Below are 24,723 nucleotides of genomic sequence, written 5' to 3' on the forward strand. Positions count from 1 at the left end.
ACATACTCTTAGGTCACATTAATGGAGTAGGTTTTTGTTGTCTGTTACTCTGCCTGATTCCCAAAATGTTTATTCAACAGAAATATGACTAACATGAAAGTTATTTTGTGTTTTCCAAGTAGCAGGCCTATAGCCAAGGGAGTTTGGGTGGTTCGGAAGACCCACCGCTCACTAACAAAGGCCCAGAATTTGTCCCAAACATGAGCTCATTTGTCCTGTTTTGACTGCTATGCCATCATGAAAATAACCAATTAAAAAAGAGTTCATGAGTCCAACATCCAGCTGCGCAAGAAGACTACTGTATTGTTGAGAAAATGTTTTACAAGTAAGTATAATTCTGAATCTTGGACCTTATTCTTGAAACAAAAAAATAAATAAATAAAAAGGTGTGAAGCACCAAAAACGGACCATATTAAAATTGATTTGAAAACTATTTTGGCTAAAATAGTCAAATCTAATTCAGAATAGTGCTTAAAATGTCACTAAAATGCAGTATTTAAAGTCCATAGATAATAGGAATTGAGGTGTATAATTGCAAAAAAGGTCAACCTTTTGAAAAAAAAAGAACCACCCCCCTCAACCAGGCTGGTTACGGGCCTGAGTAGGCATAAGATATTACTGCTTCAGTTGCCTCAATAATTCCCAAATGTCCTCTCTTCTGGATGAAGCTAGTAAGTTGAAGTGTAAATTCTTTAGGATTATCTAGAATTAAAATGCCAATGCAGTTAGCCTTTAATGGCAAACGAATCACACAAGAACATTGCTGTAAGTTTGAAAGATCCTCTACCTTTATTGTGCCATCTGAGATTTCTTACTGTGAATAGTAAAGTCATATTTTGTGTAAGCATGTAAAATACAGTATGCACATTTTCAAAATAAAAGACTGAGGCATTCATTATTTTGTATAGTTCTTTATAAGAAAAAAATAAGAGGTGAGTTACAGTAATTGATATAAGAAAAAAAAGAGAAAAGGGGTATATTTTAATATCTGATAAACCTTTGTATAATACATTATACATTTTTAGCTACAGTATCAGTCCCTGCAGGGACAGGATAGTCACACTCCTTCATTCATTCTCTAATCAATCATGGCCCTTCAGTGATTATCAGAGTTTCCGTCTGCATAATTCAAAAATTTATATTTTTATCCAGGCAGTGAAGTTACATATGTGCTTATATATTAAATGGGTTTGGCAACCCTTAAGCCAGTGTAATAACTTTGAGCCATTACTTGAAATAAACTGAGTTGGATTATCAAATCGGTTCACTTGGTTTTCATCCAGTCAGTACATTCTTGGCAGTCTCAGCTCATAGACCTTTAATTAGCTAATTCTCTGTCATAACTTTTATTTTTGGTTAACAAAGTTGTAATCATTTTACAAAAATGAAGCAAAACATTGATGTATGAATATTGTGCAATTTTGATATTTCATTTAGGTCTGTATTCCACCTCACCATGTGGATGCTAAGAATCCAACATGGCTGACACCTAAACAAAGATTTAAAAAACACACTTGAGGAGTTTCATGTGCTTGATAAACCAGGAAAAAGTAGTACTTCTTGACACACAGGTCTTTTTCTCATTCAAGGGCAGTCTGTAACTGTGCTTGGTTATTTCGAGCTACCATTCATAGACATAATAGAATAAAATTAATTTGGATAAAATAAGTACTGTAGATGCTGCATCAAGTCAAATGGGGCAAATATTCTTGAACCTTTAAAAAAAACTGAAACTGTTGCATCCAGTGAAGATCTCAAAGATGTATTTTCAATGACACTAAGGGGCCCTTCATGCACAGTGCACTCTTGCATTAAATACAACTAGACAAGGGCAACAGAACTGACCTGGATGGTTTATAGCATTTCTGTAGTAACACCAGTTTAATGGGTTTGCTTCTCTAGATATGCATCAGCTCATAAAACATATAGCTAGAATGCAATTTCAAACTGCAAAAATGTTAATTACTACTGCATTATGATGTACTAGTGTAAACACTCAAAACACTTGTCCAAATGTAATTGTTTCGATCCTGCCTAATTCTTATAAGCTCTGTGTTTAAAACAGTCATCACCTGATGTAGAATGAATAGGGAATTTGTGGCCTAAAATGTTCAAAACCAGCAAGATGTGCTGCAAGGGTCAAAATAAATCTGTTTATAACAATGTTTCCCAACAATGCATTGGATACACATCAATACCAAATATTATTAAACTAATTAAATACAGCTGATTTAATTAATCTGCGTGGTATTCAAGACTACAAGGCTGTTTCTCAATACCATGAACACTGTGATTGGACTCGCGTTCTCGTGAAGACAGGTCTTGTTGAGTTACCTTGGAAGAAAAAAGATCATAAATACACATGCTGTGAGGAATGGGATGCTGCAGTCTTCCTGATGGTTACATGAGCTTTACGTTTTCACTGAAAATGATTAAACATTCATACACTGATCTGTTCTATTTGTTTTTGTTTTTAATATATAACATGTACAAAACCATTACAAAGTTACTTTGCAAAAAGCAGTAAATAAACACCTTTCCATGTGTTTATGCCTTTATTTAAATTTTCATCTGAAAGTTTACTTCATCTCATTTAAAGAAGCTCCTGAGATAAACAAGTTATATATCTAAACTTTAAATAATATTGAATATAAAATTTGGAGCTTTCCTCTTCTTTTATATAGCTGCAATAACTCTTCGATGCATCTTCAATTTCATCTGGATTCTTTAATGCATCCAACTTTGGAGATTGATGGTGACGGTGGATTATGCATGCGATGATAATTTTTCAAGGTATAACGTGGGTTGGTAAAGTCAAGGTTTTAAAACAGCCAAAATTATCTGTTATAGCATTCCCAGCAGGCACAACATCATAAGACCTTAATATTAGGTTAGTTTTAGATCATGACATCGGGTGACCAAAATTCTCCATTTTAACGTGCAATAAAAACATCAAATTAAGTTTGTATTTGGTTGATTTTAGGTTGTATTGGAAAGTGACCAAAATCCAACATCTGATAGATGTCATTGTGGTAAGGTCCACACAACGTCAAGGTGTAACATGATTATACATTTGGTTGATTTTAGGTTGGACGTTGGACATTGACGTATGCCTGACGTTGGGTTCTGACGTCAACCCGATTTTCATTTCCGAACAAAATCCATCATCCTCATGACATTGGGGTGCATTAGGGTAAACCGTCAGTATAACGTCATAATGACGTCCTGCGCCTGCAGGGTACCTAAGGTTTATGTAAGAAATAAAAATAAAATATACTGTTTAAAAAAGTTTTTGTTTTTTCCCAGACATTTAAAATATTTTATATATTCTAGAGCAGTAATCACAATACTCTGAAACTGATATTTTTATCCAAGGTTATCATACCACCAGAAACATTAACAGGCCCATGCCTATGTTGGATGAGAACACATTGAACACGCATATTGAGAAACAGCCCAAGAACAGAAATCGATGGATAGATAAAGACATCCAAAATGTGTGTTCTATTGGTGTGCCTACAGGAACATAGTCGCAAACTAACATTAGAAAACTAATTTAGATGGAGACAAGTACACAGTTTGTTTGAATGGCCCTTGAGCATTTTCTGGCTTTTGTCAAAGTAACAACAGACCCTTCAAAGTAGGATAGGCGCTTTTGCTGTGATGTTCCTGGAAAACGAAAGACAATTTTACCTTTTTCTCTTAACTGTTATTCTAAACCTAAGATAAACTATTTTTTCTATAACTGATTGTCAAAAAGTTGTATTCCACTCTTAAGGAAGCCACAAAGAACGATGAGGATGGGAGAATTGGTTCTCCCCAAATAGACTGGTGCCAGACAAGAAACGTCTGGTAATGCACCCTTGGCTGCGCCTCTGAGGAATTTGTGTGTGTGAGAGAGTGTGAGTGAAGGGGCATTCCCTCTAGCACAGAGCTTCAATCTCGTTTCATCGCAAGGTTTCATTACCATCCTCTGAGCTCATGCATGATTTAGCCACTGTTCTGACTAATCCTTCTAACAGGATGTTGAAAGCCTCCCTACTTCAATTTTTTTCTCCTATCTTTGTTGCTCTCTACATCCTCCTAACACACACAGACTGTCTTGGTCTAGATCTCTCTATATTGCATCAGCCATTTCTTCTTCCGATTATATGCAATGGACAGAGCCCTCTGGGGAGAGACATATCCTGGGTACCCTCAGTTTTTTGAGCTTGACTTTGATATATCTGTTCAGCCATGAAATATTCTATCAAGTTTTGTGTCCCGTTTGGTCATAGTTCTCACGATATGTGTATGTCAGCGCACTTAAATGCGTGTAACCTACATTAGCCTCACCATGCGTAAGGGACTATAGGGAAAATGAGAGCTGTAGTAAGTACAGGAGAGAAGTCCTTGTGACTCATCTCTCGAGGGTTTTTCTGGGACAACCTCGAATTGCATTGCCATAACAAGGAGTGTGTGCTTGCACTGGCTCATTGAACTCATGCACCTGCAGACAGGATGGTGAAGGGAAGTGTTTCTGTGACTGAGGAATTCCATTTGTGCTATTGACTGACAGGTGCATCAAACTGTAGTCTCAATCTTCTCAATGATCTCAACGATTGATTTAGATGGTGATAGTAAAGTGCACTCGTCCTGGTCCCAGAAGCTACCTGGGCTGGAGTTTCCATCAGTACTCAGCTCATCGTCCTCTTCTTCCTCGTCATCGTCATCTACACAAGAGTCCTCGTCGCATGATTCCATGTAGTGCAAACCCAATGCATTGATTCCAGAGTCCTCTGAGCTGGAGGGAGAGGAGCAGTGGTCCATTTTAGGGGCTGAGATCTTCTCCTTTGCTTGGCCTTGTTTAACAGTTGGGCCCACTTGATGACTGTTTTTGGAACGTTGGGGCACAGGCTGAGGTGCCGCCGTTTGAGGTTGGTGTGTGGGATTTGGTGTAGGCGGGGGAGGCCTTTGCACGTAACACATTTTACCATTGATACGCTTGACCATGTAATCATCCACAAAGAGGTCAGAGATGACACAGAACTTGGGAGACTCAGGGCAGGGTGGAGCCTGGAACTTGGGAGCTGTCCTGAGAAAACGTTCAGCCAGCGAGATGGACAAGTTCATAGTGTGCGTATGACCTGAGGGAGCGACTGGAACCGCTGTGCTGGGAAGTTGGCATACGCTGGTCATAGGTTGGTAGACGTATTTACCTGCAAAGATGGGGAAAATAAAAGAAGAAACATTTTGATTTATAAGCAATGAATAACCTTCGCAATTTCCATTCAAATGTATTTAATACAACAGCTGCTACATGACAAATAATATGCCCAGGACAATGATATCATTGACTGAATGTGAGAAAACTACTAAAAATAGATGCCAGATAATTAGGGAAAGTGAGGTTGAGCAATAATAAGTTCTTGTTGAAAACTTTTTCTATGACAGACAGAAAGGGATTATTTTACAAGCCAGAGCATAGAGAGAATATTTCTATATACACTACCTGACAAATGTCTTGTTATTCAAGTTTTATTCAATACTCAAGTTTTAGGAAAAATAAATAATAACTTGACTTCTAGTTGAATAGTTGTATACATGCATTTCATGTATACAAATCACAGATTATCTGAAAATGACCTTTAATCATCAGATATAAGAGCAAATATGCAAGCAAACTTCTTGTGGAGTCATTCTGTAAAAAAGTTTGCAGGGTTTTTTATTTTATTTTTTATCTGAATCCAATTTCACTCCATTTCCCCCAGAGTTACAGATGGATAGCCAGTATCACAAAGGCAGAATTCCCTATAGTGATGGAATGGATTCTTCACTCTGGAACATTCTAAGGCCCAGCTGGCTGTCAGGATGCAGTAATAGCTATTTCCATCTAAATCAAATCTCTGCTCTTATTTAGATATGATACAAATCTGTCTGGTGTCTCATATCTAATACAAAGCAAAGCAAAATATGTTTTCTGTAACATCACAGGCTTATTTCTCACATATCAATTTATAGAGATTTCAGTGTCTTATAATCTAAGCCATGAAATGCTGTGTATCTGCTGATTCCAAGTTAGAGTCTGATACTTGAAATTCCTAGAAAAATGCAGGTTATGCACTTCAAGTACATAAAAAATTTCCAACTAAATAAAATAAATACATAAATATATGCATGATGTATGTTTGATGATGCATAAATATGTTTTGTGTAGAGTAGGTGCAATAAATATTGCACAAATCATAATTTTTAAAGGAAAATCTATTTCTAAAGGAGCTGTTGACATGAAAAATTGCATTGACAAGCTTCAGCTTCAAGATGCCTCTTCAGGGTTTCTGCAAGCTTCATCACGTCAATTTAAAGACTTTTTAAGACCTTTTTAAGACCATTATGAATGAAATGTCAGACTTTCATGTGGCAAAACACTAACAATTTTCAGTAATAACCATAGGATTTTTTTCTAACTTACACCATTATAATTAAAACTCAGTTATTTATTAGCCACATATTTTAATTAATGTGTCAAAACAAGCAAACTATACATATTTATATACATATATATTTTTATTAGCATAATATTTACTTTTAAAAAGAGACAAGTTTTAAAAGCTATAATTAACTAAATTTATGCACAACAAATTTATCCATAAAAACATGGAGAACTTTTAAACAAATGTTATTGTAAGGATGTAAGGAAGACAATTAAACCATATTGCTAAACAGTTAATAAATGTTAGTTTTGTTAAACGTGTTTCTTAGATTGATTTGTTGGTTGTACTGATTGACTATAGCTTTACATGGACAATCAGTGAAAATTAAGACCTGTTTAAAAGTATTTAAGACCCACAACAGCATATTTCAGTTAATTTAATACTTTTAGGGCTTAAATTTAGTTTTTGAAATTTAAGACATTTTAAGACTTTTTAAGACCCCGCAGACACCCTGCTCTTTTACAGAGAATTCAGTCACATGTGTTGCTCAGTTGTGATTTTTTCCCAGACTTCAACAAAGTCGTCAAATCTTTACCTGCTGCATGGTAAGATGAACTTACATGCAATATGAGTAATTGTAAAGCAACATAAATATGAAATGGAAGTACTTTAATATTGAAAAGCATGAAGCTTGCATTGTCAGGTATCTGTGACTGTCAGGTGGTAAATACAAGTAAGCAATAAACGACTGGCTTACTAAAGTGTACATCAAACACCTTGAACAAGAAAGTATAAATGAGAGGAATGCCTTGGAACAGACCTACGCGGCGTCCAAAAGCAGTCAGCTGACTTGTTGCCTCACTGCCCTAACAGGCAGTGACTCTAGAGGCAGTGTTTGTGCACAAAGGCACCTTGTAAAACTGATTTCAGAAAGACTTCTGAGACATTTGCATACTACAATGAGGTATGGGCCAGTATAAGTTTCTGATGATATGATTACCTTGCATAAAAAAATAAAATAAAATAGAGAGAAAATTGCATGCCATGTAATGGCTAAGTTCACAATTTATTTCCCTATACTACATGGTCAGACTGTTAAGCTGTGAATTGACAGCTCACATTAAATGTGTGAAATCAACCCTTCACAGCCCTTTTCTTCTTTTTCCTTAAATGACACTTTGGACAAAAGCGTCTGCTAAATGAGTAAATGTAAATTGCAGCTGGCAAACAACATTAGCTATTTTCACCAACAAATGGGGTGTGAATATCCAAATCAATCTAACAAAGAAACGTAGCTATTTTACAAATTGTCACTAAAGTGGCTAATGAATACAAAATTACACAATTTTATTCATATTAAAACATTCTATTTTTAAAAGGACACTTTTCCCAAACTCCTAAACCTAGCCCTTATTGGAGGATGTGCAAATCGTGCTTAAATATGTGAATGAGTTTGTTCAAATTAATATGAATTACCCACTAAATCAAAAGGTTGGAATATGTGAATATCAGACGTAGAAGAACAATTCCGAAAAAGATTCTAATCAGCTCTGTATCTCACAAAAATGTTGATAAAATATCACTCAATTGTTTCTGTGTCTTCTTTAATATATCCTTTAAATCACACACAACTGAACCTAGTCTGTTTTCACACAGTTTCAGTGGCCAGTCGATTTGTATCTCAGATTCAACTGTACAATACCCTGACAAGGGCTGATCATATGTTCTGACAGGTCAAACATTTTCCAACCATTCAATTGCTGTCATAACAACACTAAAAAAAGGCTGAGGTGGATATAAACAAAAAAATGTATAAAATAACCTGATTATACTTAAGTTGCTATAAAATTATTTTGCTTAAGTTGCTCCTATAAAAATAGGCTATAAAAAAGACTACTTTTCTGAAAAACATCTTTCTGTCTTCCTGTCTCTTTTCATTAAACCCAGCGTATAATGTGTTTGTAAGGCAATGAGAGTCTGAAGATCAGATAATCATCAGTTTCTCATTATGTTCGTCCTTGACTATGCTCCATCATTTGGTCTTTCAATGCTGTTTTAGATTTAGGCAGGTTAAATTATATATGAGGCCAGGCTCATTAAAAATACATGCTTCAGTCATCATTTTTGTAAAGCATAAAATACATTCCTCTGGGTAAGTTTTGTTGCACATTTCCAGTGACAAATCCACTAAAGGGTGCTTTCAAAGTCCCATTAAAGGCAAGCCATTTCACCTAGCAGATATCTTTGAACAGCCTCTTGGGCATGCAAGTGCAAATTTCTATCTTTTTTGAATCATACACTCCAAACCCAAGCTTAGGATTACATTTCATATTTGGAATCACTAATGAAATTTAACAACTTTTAAATTTTGTTTCTAAACATTTGAATCACACACACGCACACACACGCACGCACACACGCACAAACACACACACACACACACACACACACACACACACACACACACACACACACACACACACACACACACACACACACACACACACACACACACACACACATATATATATAATACATGAAAAAATTCATGTGTACTAGAAGGGAACAAGATCTCATTTATGGCTGTTTCTACAAGATGCAATCAGGTGTAATCCTGTCAAATTATGTATCTGGCTTATGTGTTACACAATATCATTCTCTTGATACAATATAATGCTGTGTCCAATTGACCCTTCACTAAGTCCCGCCCTCCTTAGATACTGTTGCTACGCCTGTTAAGTTGTCATGCCTGCAACGTCTATTACAATGTGTATGTGCAGGTGTCAGACATTGCCAGTGATATAATCAGTCATTTTTAGTGAACAGGTGAAATATTCGAGAAAGCCAGACAAAAAAAAGGACTGCAGTATGCATTACAGGGGTATATTCACGACATAATACGCAACCGATTGGAAAATAATCCAAATTCAAGCTAGCTTAGCCTAGCCGCCTCATACGCTGAACATTCAACAGCTCAGTTTATGCACAGCAGGAGAGGTGAAATTTTAAACAATCTAATAATAATAATAAATTGAACCGTAATATCTCTTTTTAGTCAAAAAGCCTGATGAATTAATTGTTGTGCAATAAAATATAGCGTTACTAACCGACAAGGAAACACGCATAGAACAGCCAGAAAGGCGAAATTAATGGATTGTGTTAAATATTAGCATCATTGACCCATAACAATGTACACCTATCACTGTGTACGCATGTTTGTGTGCTCTTTATGCCAATTCTATTTCTAGTGGAATAAATAAATAAATTGAAATGAAAATTAAAGTTTAAATAGCAGAAGTGAACAAATAGATTTTCCTTACCAGCAAATATTAATCCGATACCAAACATAAAAGCAGACACCAACCCGCTATAACAATGTCACCAATGACTAAATCTCCAAGAGACTGCCGAAAACATCAGTGAACTGTAGCTCTGACATGGACATTGAGGCTTATAAATTACTAAAAAACAGCTGCAGATGTAGTATATTGATCGCAAATGCTCAGATTGTGATCATATCTCTTTTTTGTTCTGTTGACATGTAATTTCAAACATTCGTAGCTTGAAACAGATGGAAATTTCATTTCTTTTCATTTTCTTGTCGGTGTAGTCCCTTTATTAAAGGGGGTCACCACAGCGGAATGAACCACCAACTTATCCAGCAAGTTTTGATGACCTTCCAGCCGCAACCCATCTCTGGGAAATATCCACACACACATTCATACACTACGGACAATTTAGCCTTGCCAATTCACCTGTACCACATGTCTTTGGACTGTGGGGGAAACCAGAGCAGCTGGAGGAAACCCACGCAAAGGCAGGGAGAACATGCAAACTCCACACAGAAACGCCAACTAAGCCGAGGTTCGAACCAGCGACCCAGCGATCTTCTTGCTATGAGGCGACAGCACTACCTACTGCGCCACTGCCTCGCCCCACAGATGGAAATATGATTGCTATTAGTTTGACTACTATGGCGAAGGCTTTAGCGGAGCAGTGCTCATAGTATCGATTGAAAAAAAAAAGAAGAAAAAAACCTAACCCGCTTTGTATTTTTGTAGGAAACACCGTTTAGATCTGTTTAGGGTAAAAGGTGTGTGAGTTATTGTCACTCCGCTCCTTTAACGCCCCTCACAGAGCTGTATCTATGCTGGCATTTCTCCTCTTGGGTTTTAGGTTTTGAAAAGGGAAAAACTTCCACCACCCTGTCCAAACTTTTAGGATACTGGGTATCAGATTTGCACAATCCATATGCACAACGCTTTGGTCTGTTTCCTTCGCTCGAAAGCTTGACAGAGCTCCTGTGCGTAGCTACAGTTGGTGGGTGGCGGTTTTTGGGTGTGGCTTAACGAAGGGTCAATTGTCTTCTGAAGTATTTCCCAACTTAATCAGTCCAGCAAATATCTGGTCAGACAGGACAGATTTTACCACCGCATTCATTTCATGAGTTTATTATGAGTTCTTCACCCTAAGCTGGATATGAATCTATCTAAAACCACATAGGTTTACCTTCTTTTTACATATTTTTTAATATTACATACATTTTAATTCTTGGTGGAACTGTGTTTTACTGAACTCAAACTCTCTACAACACATGTACAACACTGTACAAGGTGAGCTACTGAGCAAATTGACCACACCAGAAATGTTGTCCAAATGGAGAGGTGAGGCATAGATGAGGCACATGTTTTTGATTACAAATTATAGATATACTATTTAATTGTTTGTGTAATTTGTTTGGTTTTGTGAAAAGCTTTGTCCCTGTAAATATCATTAATAAGAAAAGGAACAAAAGTTCTAGGCTTCATACTACTTTGTACCATTAATGTTTACCCTGAAACTGCAGTCAAAAGTATGTTGAAGTATGCTTTTACAGTTTCACAAAAATGTAGGCTGAAGCACTTATTTCCAATGAGCTTGTATGCAGAATGCAGTTCTCAGTTTGTACTGATTAATTCGACTGGTTACATGGCAAAGGCTGAAAAAGATGGATCTAATCACAAGCACACAACGATCACATGACACCCCATTTGTATAGCATCAATTAACCTTGCTAATAACACATACATTATAAAAACAAACATGAAGATGCATCAGCAGAAATAAAATGCTAACTTAAGCCCAATTCACACTGCACCGACAGACGCCGAAAAATGAAAACAATCACCAGCTTACAGTTCATCACTTATCAGACATTCCACAACTAGACAAGCACAGCAAAAGCAAGATTTAAAATATCCCAACAGACACAGATGGGGTAATGCACTGATGCAATAAAACATAGCAGTGACTCTGGATTATTCATTCATTATCACAGCCTATTAATTTACATGGAGAGGACAAGGTTTATAATTCTTCACTGCAGCCACCCACCAGGGGGTGATCAAAATATCTGGGCCTAACTTTCAGGATGTGTGAGGAATACTTGCTATATACAGTATATACTAAATAGTGTGTTCTTGGAGCCAATAGCCCTGTGGTTTGTGCTCTGACACATGGTGCTGTTGTGCTTCGGGCAACCAGAACTGAGTCCTGCCTTGTGGTACTTTTCAATTCCTTTCCCTGTCTCTCTCCTCCTCACTCTGCTTTCTGTCAAGTCTCTGTTGTTTTATTCAATAAAGACGTGTCAAAAATGAAATAGGGCATTCGATAAATCTAAAATATTCTCCAGGGAATTGGAATGAATCAGATTCCTCTAAATATAAGAAGACATGCATTTCTATTAAAACCTATGATGTAGAGGATCCACATAATCTTCCTACATGGGCAGATTTGTCATGTTAGCTGTGGTAGGCTGAATTCTTATCTGCTTCTGATGGAAAATGAACAGAAAGCAGGCCTACCTCACTGACATTTCATAAAAGAATGGAAAAACCTTGCCCCAGTTAACCACAGAACAACAGTAAATACCCCTAATCCTGCCATTCAGTACAGTCATTGACAATTTTAGCGACAGTAAGGCTTTCACCTTTTCTACTGCCAAGCTAAAGAATTTGAAAACCGAAAAGATCCATCTACATAACAATTGGCTCCACATCACTATGGATCTGAAATACAAGCATTTGCAGTCAAGTGTTAAACATGAAATGTGAAATGATAGATGCTTTGAGCCCTGCAAAAAATCTCCTAGCCATGATGAAAAAAACTGTCCCCTGTAATAATCACATCAACATCCTGTCGAGAAGCATTCTTGCTTCTGTAATTGTAACCGTCATGTCTGTCTTTTTAAATTAGGGTTCGAAAACACAAAGTCTTTCCTGGGTATAAGGGAACAAAAACATTCCCAACCCTTTAAAATAATTGTTTATAATGAAAAAGTGTGTGCCTATCCCCAAGTCATTTTAATAAGATGTCAGATCTATTGATGTGTGTAATGCTAATTACCAAGAGTAAAAAATAAAAAAATGAGAATATAATAGTTAACGTGTGAAGTAATTGTGCCAGGGACCTTAATGTTTATGCAAGTTAGTAATTTTTAAGGCATAAGCTGAGGTTCAGTACTCATGAATTCATGAACACAGCATATTTGCACAACTTTAAAACTCTGCTAACATGCTAAATATTTGACAGGCCTTTTTACTAGATCTTTGAAGTATAACATCCTTTACAAAGTAAATTGGTAAGATAACAGATAATAATGTGCCACTAAAGACTTGTAATCTTATACAGTATGTTACAGTTTACTATAAGCCCAAACTATTTACTAAGTCCATACACTCTCAAAAATTAAGGTACGCAAGCTGTCACTGTGATAGTACCTTTTCGAAAGGTACAAAATTGTACTTAAAGGGTATATATTGGTACCTCAAAGGTATATATTAGAAACTTTAAGAAGTAACTTTCAAAAAGGTACCCCCCCAGTGACAGCTTTTGCACCTTTATTTCTGAGAGTGTAGGTGGGTTAGCAATCTGTGCCAAGTGCTAAGAAAGAAGCTTTACATCTAACTGAAAACTCATCCAAGTTTCTCCCAAAGAAACTTTAAAGCTGCCGTTGTCTGTTTTAACCATCCTCATGTTTCATTTACAAGTGATAAAATGATGAAAGCTAATGAAACAGCATACATCACCTTTTGACATATCTATTACACTTATGACCAGTGTTTTAAAACTACAAATTTAAGCTATTCAAAAATTCCACTAGCCAGAAAAATATATCAGAAATGACCAAAGTCAGGCCATAGATTGAAATTTCTTACATTTTTTATTTTGATTCGGATCAAGTGGTAATGCAGTGGCGCAGTAGGTAGTGCTGTCGACTCACAGCAAGAAGGTTGCTTGTTCAAGCCTTGGCTGGGTCAGTTGGTATCTCCGTGTGGAATTTGCATGTTCTTCCTGTGTTCGCTCAGTTTTCTCCAGGTGCTCGGATTTCCCCCACAGTCAAGACATGCGGTACAGGTGCATTGGGTAGGCTAAATTGTCTGTAGTGTATGAGTGTGAATGAGTGTGTATGGATGTTTCCCAGAGATGGGTTGCAGCTGGAAGGGCATCCACTGCGTAAAACAAGTGCTGGATAAGTTGGTGGTTCATTCTGCTCTGGCGACCCCGGATAATTAAAGGGTCTAAGCCAAAAAGAAAATGAATGAATGATTCGGATAAAGTTTCATTTTAGGCTTTACAACAACCAGTCACAGCTTGCAGATATAAAATTGTCTGTGATTTTTATTATACATTTAATTGCATTTATTTCTTTATAAATTCTAAATATAGCTCACTTAAAATTAATGTTTAATGGTAAACATTTTAAAGATGAGCGAAAAGGTTGTCAATTTATAAAGTGATCAGAAGTCAAAATAGTGTACTTAGGAAATTTAAGCCTCTATTCTGCTGAAATGAAATTCATTCCAAAAAGGCAAAGATGTCTGATAATGATAATGAAAATCATGCACTAAATTATCATGTCATGATAATTCCATTTTAGCTTCCCAGCATATATTCACAATGATAAAATTACCATAACTTTTAAGCAGGGCCAGACAAAATCTGTGGACATTTTTTGCTTTTCTATGCTATATTTTCTAAAAGATCTTCAGATTTAAGCTAAAACAATATGATCTTTTAAACTTTTATTTATTATTTACAATACAAATCCAATTAGATCCACTTAATTTGTAAACAAAGCACAAACAAAAACAAAGTCTTTTATATGTTTACTAAAATATTTCTTTACAAGCCTTATTGTAAATAAATCATATGAAAATTTTCATATTAGGCAATACTATTACAAAATTTAAAAACTGAATAAATATGATTTTACACACATTTACACAAGTAAATAAATAGAAATCTGCATTTTTCTGTGTACACAAATTCCGTGTGGGCCTACCTAATTGCTATTGAACACAAATGTTCTTCAATGAAATCCATGGGTTTACCTCTGTGGGAAAAAAACAAAAGTTAAGAAGCTGTCAATGTGTTTGACTTCAAGTATCTGATAAAACCACAGAGAAAAAAGTCATAAAATGGCCAGTTATTATTGTGAGAGTGCAATTCAAACTCTGCTTGAAATGCATAATTAAGATCTGAGTGATCCAGTGAGTATTATGGTGGGTTTTATCAGTGGAAAATCCAAAACTTTTCCCATTTATGGGATAACAGGATTTTTAAAACCTCTGCTGACTGAGAGAGACAGAATGTGTCTGCCGATAAGAAGTAATCCTGTGATTGTTGGTCTTATTTTTAGGCTTTGAGCTCTTGTGCTCATACAAATATTGTGCAAACAAAGTCTGATGTACTGTACAGTTGGGGTTTACAGGCGGATGTGACCAGGACTTTCCATATCCTGTTATACACAGTTGCATTCTGAGCATCAGAAATCAGAAATTAAAGACTAAAAGGAATGAGAATCGATTAAGTTACGGATTTGAGTAATTATGATTTGATATTTACAATAATTTTTATATTGACAAACTGGAATATGACAGTTATAATGCAAACTGGTCACTTTTAATGATTAGTCTGGATAATTGACAACTACCAATTAACTGCAAATAAATGAGTTTATTTGCAGTTGAGTTCTTAGAGCATTTTATTTTATTTTACAGTTTTTGTATTTTCGTGTTTTGTGCTGATCCTGTTGATTTATGCTGGCTTTGTTCTGAACACCAGCAAAATACAGTTGGTGAAGATGATCAAAAAACATGATGTTTTTGTTTAACCACAGAAATCTTTCTGGTTATGGTTGATAACCCAGATTAAAAAAAAAGTGAAACTGAATGCTGACCAGCTAATATGCTCTTCTTTCCCAACAGATCTTACAGACTTACAGAGTTTGTGGTGCTAAACAATTATTTATCCCAAGAATTTTTTTTACATAAACCTTCATGTTGTTTAAGACCTGTTTTACTTAGTTTATTTCATTAAAAAAAAAAAATAAATAAATAAAATCATATTTTTAAGAATCTGCAGATTCTTGGGTTTCGGATACGTTTTCTTTTTTTCCTGTAAACCAAAATCAAAATGAGGCACCAAATTATTGTATCATGCAAACAATTGACATGGGTGAATTAATTATTTTTATTATTTTTAATAAATTAATTCTTAATTTGCTGTGTGCGTTTGTTTCAGCATGCCCTGTAAAAGGCTCTGTAGATTTGGAATGGAGGTGAATATATTCTGCAGTCAATTCTCAACTGTATGGAATGGAAAAATAAAAAAAAAAGTTCCTCAAAAGCAGAAGAAAAAACATATAAAACTAAATAGACATAGTGGTGACAAAAAAAATACAGTGTCTTTTTAAAATAATTTGTGTCAGTTTTCTTCCACTTTCAAAATAAACCCTGAAGAACTTCAGTGAAACCAGTGCTGAGAAAACTGTAGTTTCTCTCAAGCTACATGTGATGAACATTTTGAGAAAAGCTTGAGAGTGAACTCTGATTAGAGAAGTAGTCACAGATGACAGGAGTTGATTCTACACTCCAACAATCTCTATCCTGCAATTACAGATTGGACCAGTCACTGAGAAGTGTGAAGGTGGGCTTGCCTGAAGACTGATGATCAAAGCCTTGAAAATCTCTTAGTGTGAATCATTCATCAGGATTCGATAGACAGGCAAGGCCATTCACATTTGCTTCTTGGCTCACCTCAAGTAGAACAATCACTTGCAGTCTGCCTGACTTTTTCTATCTGCCCGAGCCCTTATACTTATTCTCTGTCTTTTGTAAAATTTACAATAAAATTCAAAAATTTGATTTATTCTCCTGTCAAAATCACTTCTCTTCTTTATCTAATAACCGTGGATTACCTACAAGTCTAAAACACTTTAAACTTGTGTCTTCTGAGAAGCCTAAGGTCCCAAGTAATCACCATGTACTGTATGTGGATTTGTACTGTATGTGGATAGACTCAGGGCCCTAGTACTCATCCTGTACTGTATAATATATTCTGTTGGGAGCCTAGTATTTAACATTAGCTGTAACAAATTTTTGGGATAATTTAAATGTTTTATTTTTAATCCATTTAAATTTGTTTTGATCAATTTGTGTTGAGGCAACATGAATAAATTGTGTGAAACTTTATGTTTTACAGTGTGGGCTGAGGGTCTTTGGGTCCAAGGCAATGAACTGTACAGACTGAGGCCTCTAGTAACCAATGTACATGCATGCGCTGAGGGTCCTAAGGCCCTTAGTAATTATCTTATACTGTACAGTATGTGTTAATGACACCAAGAGCTCCTAGTGATGACCTTCCTGTAAATACTCAGGACCCATAGATTCTCTACTGCTTAATGATTCTCTACTGATGATTTGATTCTCAGCTTAAATTGTTTCTGTTGTATTCAACAATCACTGTTTGCTCTGTTAATCCTGGTGGGCCTTAGTAATTATCTTACATCAAAAAATTTTTCTGATACCATTGGGGACTCTACTGTAGAGTATCCATCACCTTCACTGTAAATACTTGGCCCCTAGTAATCTACTAAAGGCTCATTAAGTGGCCTTGGTAAAGTTTTCATCTGGAGCTCCATCAAGGGACTCAACACTTAAACAATCCCTCCATCCAGCACCGCCCATACTCATCAGTGCAACTAAGTCGACCAATCACTTGGTCGGCTTGCACTGCACGTCGTAGCAATGTGTAGCTATATATATTTTTAGCTATAGGTGCGCATCAGTGTTGGTGTCAGCCATGGTGAGGGCTATGCGACCACATGAAGGCTGTGCCAAATTACAAAAAATATAAGAAGTACAAATCAGCCTTTGCAATGAGGATTTTAAAAAAATCAGCATACAGTACCCTGTACTTAGTGTTCTGTAGCTTCTATTATTTAATTTTTCATGAAAGCACTGAGGGCCCCCTGGTTCTTGGTAATACACACTGTATATGAGTCCTGGTTCCCCAATTGATAATCTTACATTGTACAGTGCTGTTTGGCATGTGACCTTATAGTAATTTGCTCACACTACAGTATGAGAGCTGTATGTTCTGGGGCCCCTAATAATCATCTTCAGTGCACTGTAAAAACTGAAGTCCCATTAATTACCTATTGGTCAGCTAACACAGTTTCTACTTACACTCCAACTATTAGGGAAAATGGCATCTTATTGACACTAAACAAGGTTAAGTCGAATGATAGTACTGACTTGCTACGGTCTACCCCACAGCCTGCTGGGAGAAACTTAGCTCTCTAACTTCCTTTTCCACCAAAGCTTGACAAGTACAGAACAGAATTACACCCAGAACACCAATACACTGGTGCCTCTGGAAGGAAACATTTCTGAAAGACATCTGGTGGCTGCCAAATAACAGTTTTAACAACCGTAAATAAAATTTAATTTCCGAAGAACTCAAAATCTAACCACACACACACACACACACAGTAGATTTACTGAACTCTTAAAGGCTTCCTCTACAGTTTGAAGTCCCTGAACGGCATATCCTTTCTCCTAACCTTTAGGGAGGTAAACAAGAACAACGACTGCTGTGTTTACACACATCCAAACAGCAAAGACAAATAAAAGACAGAAAAGGAGAAAAACGAGAGTGAAAAACAACAGAATTCTCTAGGGGCTGCAGAGAACTGCTCTAAAAGGCTTATCTCAAAGGACAAAGCCTATCTTTATTCAGTTATTCACTCCTGCAAGTGTGTATAAATACATTTCTAACTGCCTCTGGGCTTTATAGTGTACAGTGACTTCTTGTTTCCATGTTTTCTTGTACTGTATCATGGGATCTTGGGATCAGTTTTTGCACGGCCATTTTTTAAAGGTGTCTACTACATGAAATATTTTTCCTAAAATTCACTATAATCAATGTACATATGGAAAAATATGTGTATTATAAATGTGTACCATCTGTGTAAGATGTTTCTTCTTTTGTATCTGATCTGAGTCACTGTGCCACACATTTTATTTCTCTTTTATTAATATTGTTTGTTTAGAATATTTATCTATTTTAGGATTCATTTATTTTATAAGCAGTTATGTTATAAATGGAAAGTTGTATAGTCAGCTGTCCATTTTCAGTAAATAAAGCACCTTCAAGAGCTAATAACCTTGCCTGTAGTTTATTTTGTGATATGGATATCTGTTGGTACAGCATTCATCAATTACACAGGCACGTCCTGAATTTGCCAAGTGCTAGTTGTCCTGAGACCAACTTTTTTATGATGACCCAGGGACAAAAACTCCATCAGCCAATCAAAAATTATCACGTCATCATTATGTGCCTCTGCATAATCCCAAAAAAAAAAACACAGCTGCCATTTTCTTACCTGTAAAGATGACAAGTAAAAAGGTAAGATCACAAGTTTTCTCCTATCAATTTACAGAAGTAGTAATGATCATAACATTTATTTTTGTTTATACATTATATGGTGCATAAACAAAATTATAAAACATTAAAAATGCTAGGTTTAGCAACTATACATGTTGCCTGCTTTATTTTAATATTTACTAAAATGGCCTAGTAAATTTTATTATTCAATTTACCCACGCACATGTATGCAATACTCTTATTAACTTTATTGGGCCATGAAAGGAGACAAAACGCATGCAATTCCGCTCACAAGTAGGACAAGTGTCAGTCAAGTTCCCAGGAGGATCCTTGTCGTTCCATTTTAAACAACACTGGTTCCGCCTGAGAGCCTGTGCAGCATTGCATGAAGAATCAAATTAATATTCAACATGTTTACATAATGCTTCTAGAATTGCAAGTATAAACATCCTCCCTTTAATTAGAACAAATAATGGCTTAATTACTGATGACTGAACTTTACGGTTATGTAGTGTGGGTGTGTCTATGTAAACGCAGCTTTGTAATGTATTGAATAATTGTATTCCTTTATTGTTAAAACCCTACAATTTCCTAAAATAAATGGCAGCAAAAGGTTCTAAAGTATGATTGCTAACATCCCAGATTTAGAATTCTGCATTAATTTCCTTATATGTACTGTAGCAGATTTTTCAACTACGGAAAACATTTTTCTTTGCATAGTCATCATTCATGTCCTAAAACATGCTTAACAGGAAATAACTTTAGATTATTTTGTGGAAAGAAAAGGCATCTTAATTACTTCATTTACTCAGTCATTCTTAATTCTGTTTCCTTAAATTGTAACTGCAATTTTGCATCCTGATGCTATTGAACTTCTGGAACCTAATTATTAGTACTGGAATATAACTATGGGTGAGGCAGTGGCGCAGTAGGTAGTGCTGTCGCCTCACAGCAAGAAGGTCACTGGGTCGCTGCTTCGAACCTCTGTGTTTCTGTGTGGAGTTTGCATGTTCTCCCTGCCTTCGCGTGGGTTTCCTCCGGGTGCTCCGGTTTCCCCCACAGTCCAAAGACATGTGGCACAGGTGAATTGGGTAGGCTAAATTGTCCATAGTGTATGAGTGTGTGTGAATGTGTGTGCGGATGTTTCCCAGAGATGGGTTGCGGCTGGAAGGGCATCTGCTGCATAAAAACTTGCTGGATAAGTTGGTGGTTCATTCCGCTGTGGCGACCCCAGATTAATAAAGGGACTAAGCCGACAAGAAAATTAATGAATGAATGAATGACTATAACTACTATCATACTGTAAGTGTTAAGTGAGTTTAATGTTGTACTTCTACTTGATTCTGTTGAAATTCATTAATTTAATTGGAATCGGAGGTCAACAAGCATAATAAATTTAGCTTCAAGTGGTTGATGGGTTTGATATTGTACTTTGTATTTTAATACTGAGCGAGTCTAGAAGCTCAAAGACTTGACCACTATAATTTTTTTTTCTGAAAGCGAAAGGTTGAACTTTAAAAAAGCAAAGCCAAAGCTAAGACCTTAAAGCTTGGAATAAATTGAGCTGACCTTTAAAAGCTGAGATAAAAAAGCCCAACTTAGCAACAAGGTCAGTAGCGCTTGACCTCTGACAGAGCTATGTGAACCCTGTCATATCCTGATTAATTTCCTTTTCAACTTGTCAGTCAGGAAAAGTCGCAACATTGTTGGATTTATTTTTCATAGCTCCAAGCCAAAGTTACTTAAAGGGTTATGTGTCTCTAATAAACAAATAAATAGCAAATGTTTTTTCTTCTACTGTGGTTTTTCTTGATAGTGGATTTCTCACAGAACCTTTCTTTTAAAATTGATCTACATTGCTTCACAGATTTTAGAACAGGAAGTGAGACTTAAGAATCAGACAGTATTTTGGCAGAAGCCCAGTATTTATGCAACGGCATATTGAAACTAACCTATACTGACCGCATTTTAGAATCACTTGCCCAAAAGAATCTGCATTCAGTGTTAAAAAACCTCCTTACTAGGCATGGGACGATAACCGGTTTCAAGGTTTACCACGGTTAGGAAAAGTCAAGGTTTTAATACCACTAAATGTTCTGTTATACCGTTTCTGAGGTATATGTAATTTTTTAAAATGTGTTTTTTATGTATTGTAAAGAAATCTGTGTTTTTGATGAAGAGAACAAAGTCAGTTATTTATTTTATTTATTTAGCCTGACATGTTTACTGTTCCAAAATATCATAAAATATAATGTTTCCTAAAATAAATAAAAAAATGTGTTCAAAATGGAATAAAAAAAAGTTTTTCCTACCCAGACATTTGAAAAGAATTTATTTTAGAGCAATAATCACAATATCGTGAAACTGTGGTATTTTTTATCCAAGGTTGTCATACTGTCAGAAACTTATACCAGGTCATGCCACTTATTTGTTTGTTTATTTATGTATATTTATACAAATAAATGTGTTCAAACTAAGAGAAGAATATGACTTGTGTCACTGATTCCACCTCCCTCCACTTTTCTTTTGCTCTCTTAAACACACACACACACACATTTGGAGATGATTATCAGACATCGCAGGAATCTAAAGAATCTGCTCCCTCCTTCACAGTCATAAGACATCTGTTAGCCTCACAATGACTGCCATTTGTATCTGACATCCGAAATGGCCTGATCGTATCACTTCTTCATGAAGACATCTTAGTGCTCAGCTTTGTTCTGCTGTTGACTTCCTCCTCTATAATGATCATTCTTTATAATCATGGTAATTCCCTTTTACTAGTACAGTCTTGGTCATTATACCAAGAAAAAAACCTAAAAGTCTTTTTGTGTTAGATCCTGTAATTGTATTCAATCATTTTTGCAAATTTTGACGTTTTCACTAGTAAAGTTCTGCATTTATTCTTTTTCTTTTTAAAGCTGATGACTTACATATTTACATAATAACTTTTGAACAAAAAACATTTGTTCAAACAAAGAGAAAAACATGACTTAAGATTTGTTAAAACATATAACTTGTTTAAAGTCAGTATACCATAAAATAATAATAATAATAATAATAATAATAATAATAATAATAATAATTATTATTATTATTATTTTTATTATTATTGTTGTTGTTATACTGATAAATAATAATAATAATAATAATAAACTTTTAATTTTATTTTTATAACTTTTTTATTTCAATTTTAATAAAATGTAAACTTCATTGTACTTAAAAAAGAACAAAAATTAAATAAATCAAGCATCTCTAAATGTCAGTATTATTTGATAAATTTCTGTTAAAGTTGTCAAAGAGCTTTCTAAAAGGCACATTTCAAATCACAAATGTGTACAAAATACGCTACGTTACGTTATATGAGTGTGTAAAAAATAAGGCACGAATAAAGTCTAAGAAATAGCTCCCTCCCCCGGTGCATCTGATCATCTTTGGAAATTCCTGTAATAACTTTAATACTAACTGCTACGCTGAACCATAATATTTGATGGTATCTAGCCTATCTTTATCATTTTGTGTCTTCCGTCATGGCAATCATAACAGCAATGTTTATTCCCATTTAGCCCACTTCAAAGATTGATTTAAAACTGTTTTTATAAAGCTTCCTTGGAGGGACTACATTCACAACCAGTGGTAGGCTAAGATGTTTATCCATCATTTATAGAACTGTTTAATATTTCACGAGTGACACTAACGAAAGATTTCCATCCTTCTGAGAATATGAGATAAGCGGATGCTATTGCTACATACGCAGATGCCGATGATAAACTTTGCATGGTTATCAGATTAATTAACATTTGTCTGTTTGACTTTTCTATTACTAGTTACTGCACTTTTACCATATGATATTAAAAAATAATTATTTTCTAATCTATTTTTGCCAAGTTAAATTTGCAAGAGTATCGTCGAGCTTCGAATATTGTGCTCTCTACAAAAAAAAAAAAAAAAAAAAAAAACTCAAAGACGGTTTAATTAAGCCTTTATTAGCCTACATCTGGCTAGATCTGGTTAAAAAGTAGGTTAATAAAAATAATATTAATAATAATAATAATAATAATAATAATAATAATAATAATAGCCTAAAAAATAGCTTATGGAAATAAGAACAAAAGAATTTCCACGAGACTCTGCACTAAATCTGTGTTTTATTACATCACAAGTCTTGACCGAAAAAAACATAGTTTTAAGCTTAAAATTGATCATATTCACCTACATTTTTCTAGCATAACGTCTTTAATGGGTTACTGGCCACTGATGAACTGTTAGGGCGCAGCTCTTTTCCTTGTGGGTGATATTTTAAAGTCTTTTCGTGGATCATCTGTTTTGTGCAACTGATAGCAGCCTATACTTCGTCTATCCACATCTAAACGGTGCTGGAGAAAGACAGTACGAATACTTACAGTGGCACCAACCCAGATGACAGCACCAGTGCAGCTTGAAACATTTCCCGTGGCTGTGTGTGGCGCAGATGGATAGTCCATCGCAGGGCAGAAAGTCCGGTCGTCCTGCGCAACTCCTGGCTAAAGCCTGAGCTTCATCTAACTTCTCACTCTTCTGTCCGCCCGAAGCGGCCATCGCGCACCGATCACACCGACAAAGCCCTCATCAGCACCGGGCGCTCGGGGGAGATTTGATGCGCTCAACGTCGGTTGGTTTTCAATTCGACCGTATCGAACAAAAGTGGAAATACGCCCAAGACTTCGGCTACCCAAGTTCCACTTCAAGCGCTTAAACCAAAAACATCTCGTTTCCACCCGAGTTGCCTTTAAAATCGTTTTGTTTTCCCCCTTGGATATGAAATCGGCGCACCGAACGCGTCTGTATTCAGCTACAGATAGATACGGTGAATGATCTTGATTCTTATTGTCGAAGACGGATTTTCCGTTTTGCCTTGCGCCGACGATCCCCGCCTCTCTCTCTCTCTCTCTCTCTCTCTCTCTCTCTCTCTCTCTCTCTCTCTCTCTCTCTCTCTCTCTCTCTCTCTCTCTCTCTCTCTCTCTCTCTCTCTGTTCCTATATGAATTGATTTCCACGCATTTACTGAATGCATGTGTGAAAAATCCGCATACAGTATTTATTTCGCAGAACCTGCTTTCTGTGTTACTTTGGAACTTTGTTCATTAATGCAGTTAGTTTCATCAACTTTAAGAAAATCGGAACAGCTTAAAGGACTTGAAAACGTTGACCCCATAGGCTATGTGACAGTAGGTTAGACTAAATGTGGATGTAAGATGATGTACTGTAGCTCAGGGGCGTTGCTAGGGTCAAGGGGGCTAAAAGGCTGAGCCCCAAAAAATCCTCCACCTTCCTCCAGACATTAAATAAAGTTGATTTACAATCCGAAGTGGGTGATGCAGTGGCGCAGTAGGTAGTGCTGTCGCCTCACAGCAAGAAGGTCGCTGGTTCGAGCCTCTGCTGGGTCAGTTGGCGTGTCTGTGTGGATTTTGCATGTTCTCCCTGCATCCCTGAGTCCAAAGACTTGCGGTACAGGTGAATTGGGTAGGCTAAATTGTCCATAGTGTATGAGTGTGTATGGATGTTTCTCAGAGATGGGTTGCAGCTGGAAGGGCAAAGGGCTGCTTAAAACATATGCTGGA

The 24,723-nt window shown here is 36.1% G+C and overlaps 1 protein-coding gene across 2 annotated transcripts; it reads right to left on the reverse strand.

Annotated features, from left to right (window-relative positions):
• Window positions 1-895: 895 nt before the first annotated feature.
• si:dkey-22o12.2 lies at window positions 896-23,989 on the reverse strand. 2 transcript variants are annotated; one of them, NM_001126467.2, is given in 3 exon segments: window positions 896-2,912; window positions 2,958-5,198; window positions 23,528-23,989. In NM_001126467.2, coding segments are annotated over 2 exon segments (810 nt in total). In that variant the 5' UTR covers window positions 23,703-23,989; the 3' UTR covers window positions 896-2,912; window positions 2,958-4,563.
• Window positions 23,990-24,723: the final 734 nt, after the last annotated feature.

The sequence above is a fragment of the Danio rerio genome, chromosome 1 (genome assembly GCF_052040795.2).
Source record: "Danio rerio strain M-AB ecotype USA chromosome 1, GRCz13ab, whole genome shotgun sequence".
Lineage (NCBI taxonomy): Eukaryota > Metazoa > Chordata > Actinopteri > Cypriniformes > Danionidae > Danio > Danio rerio.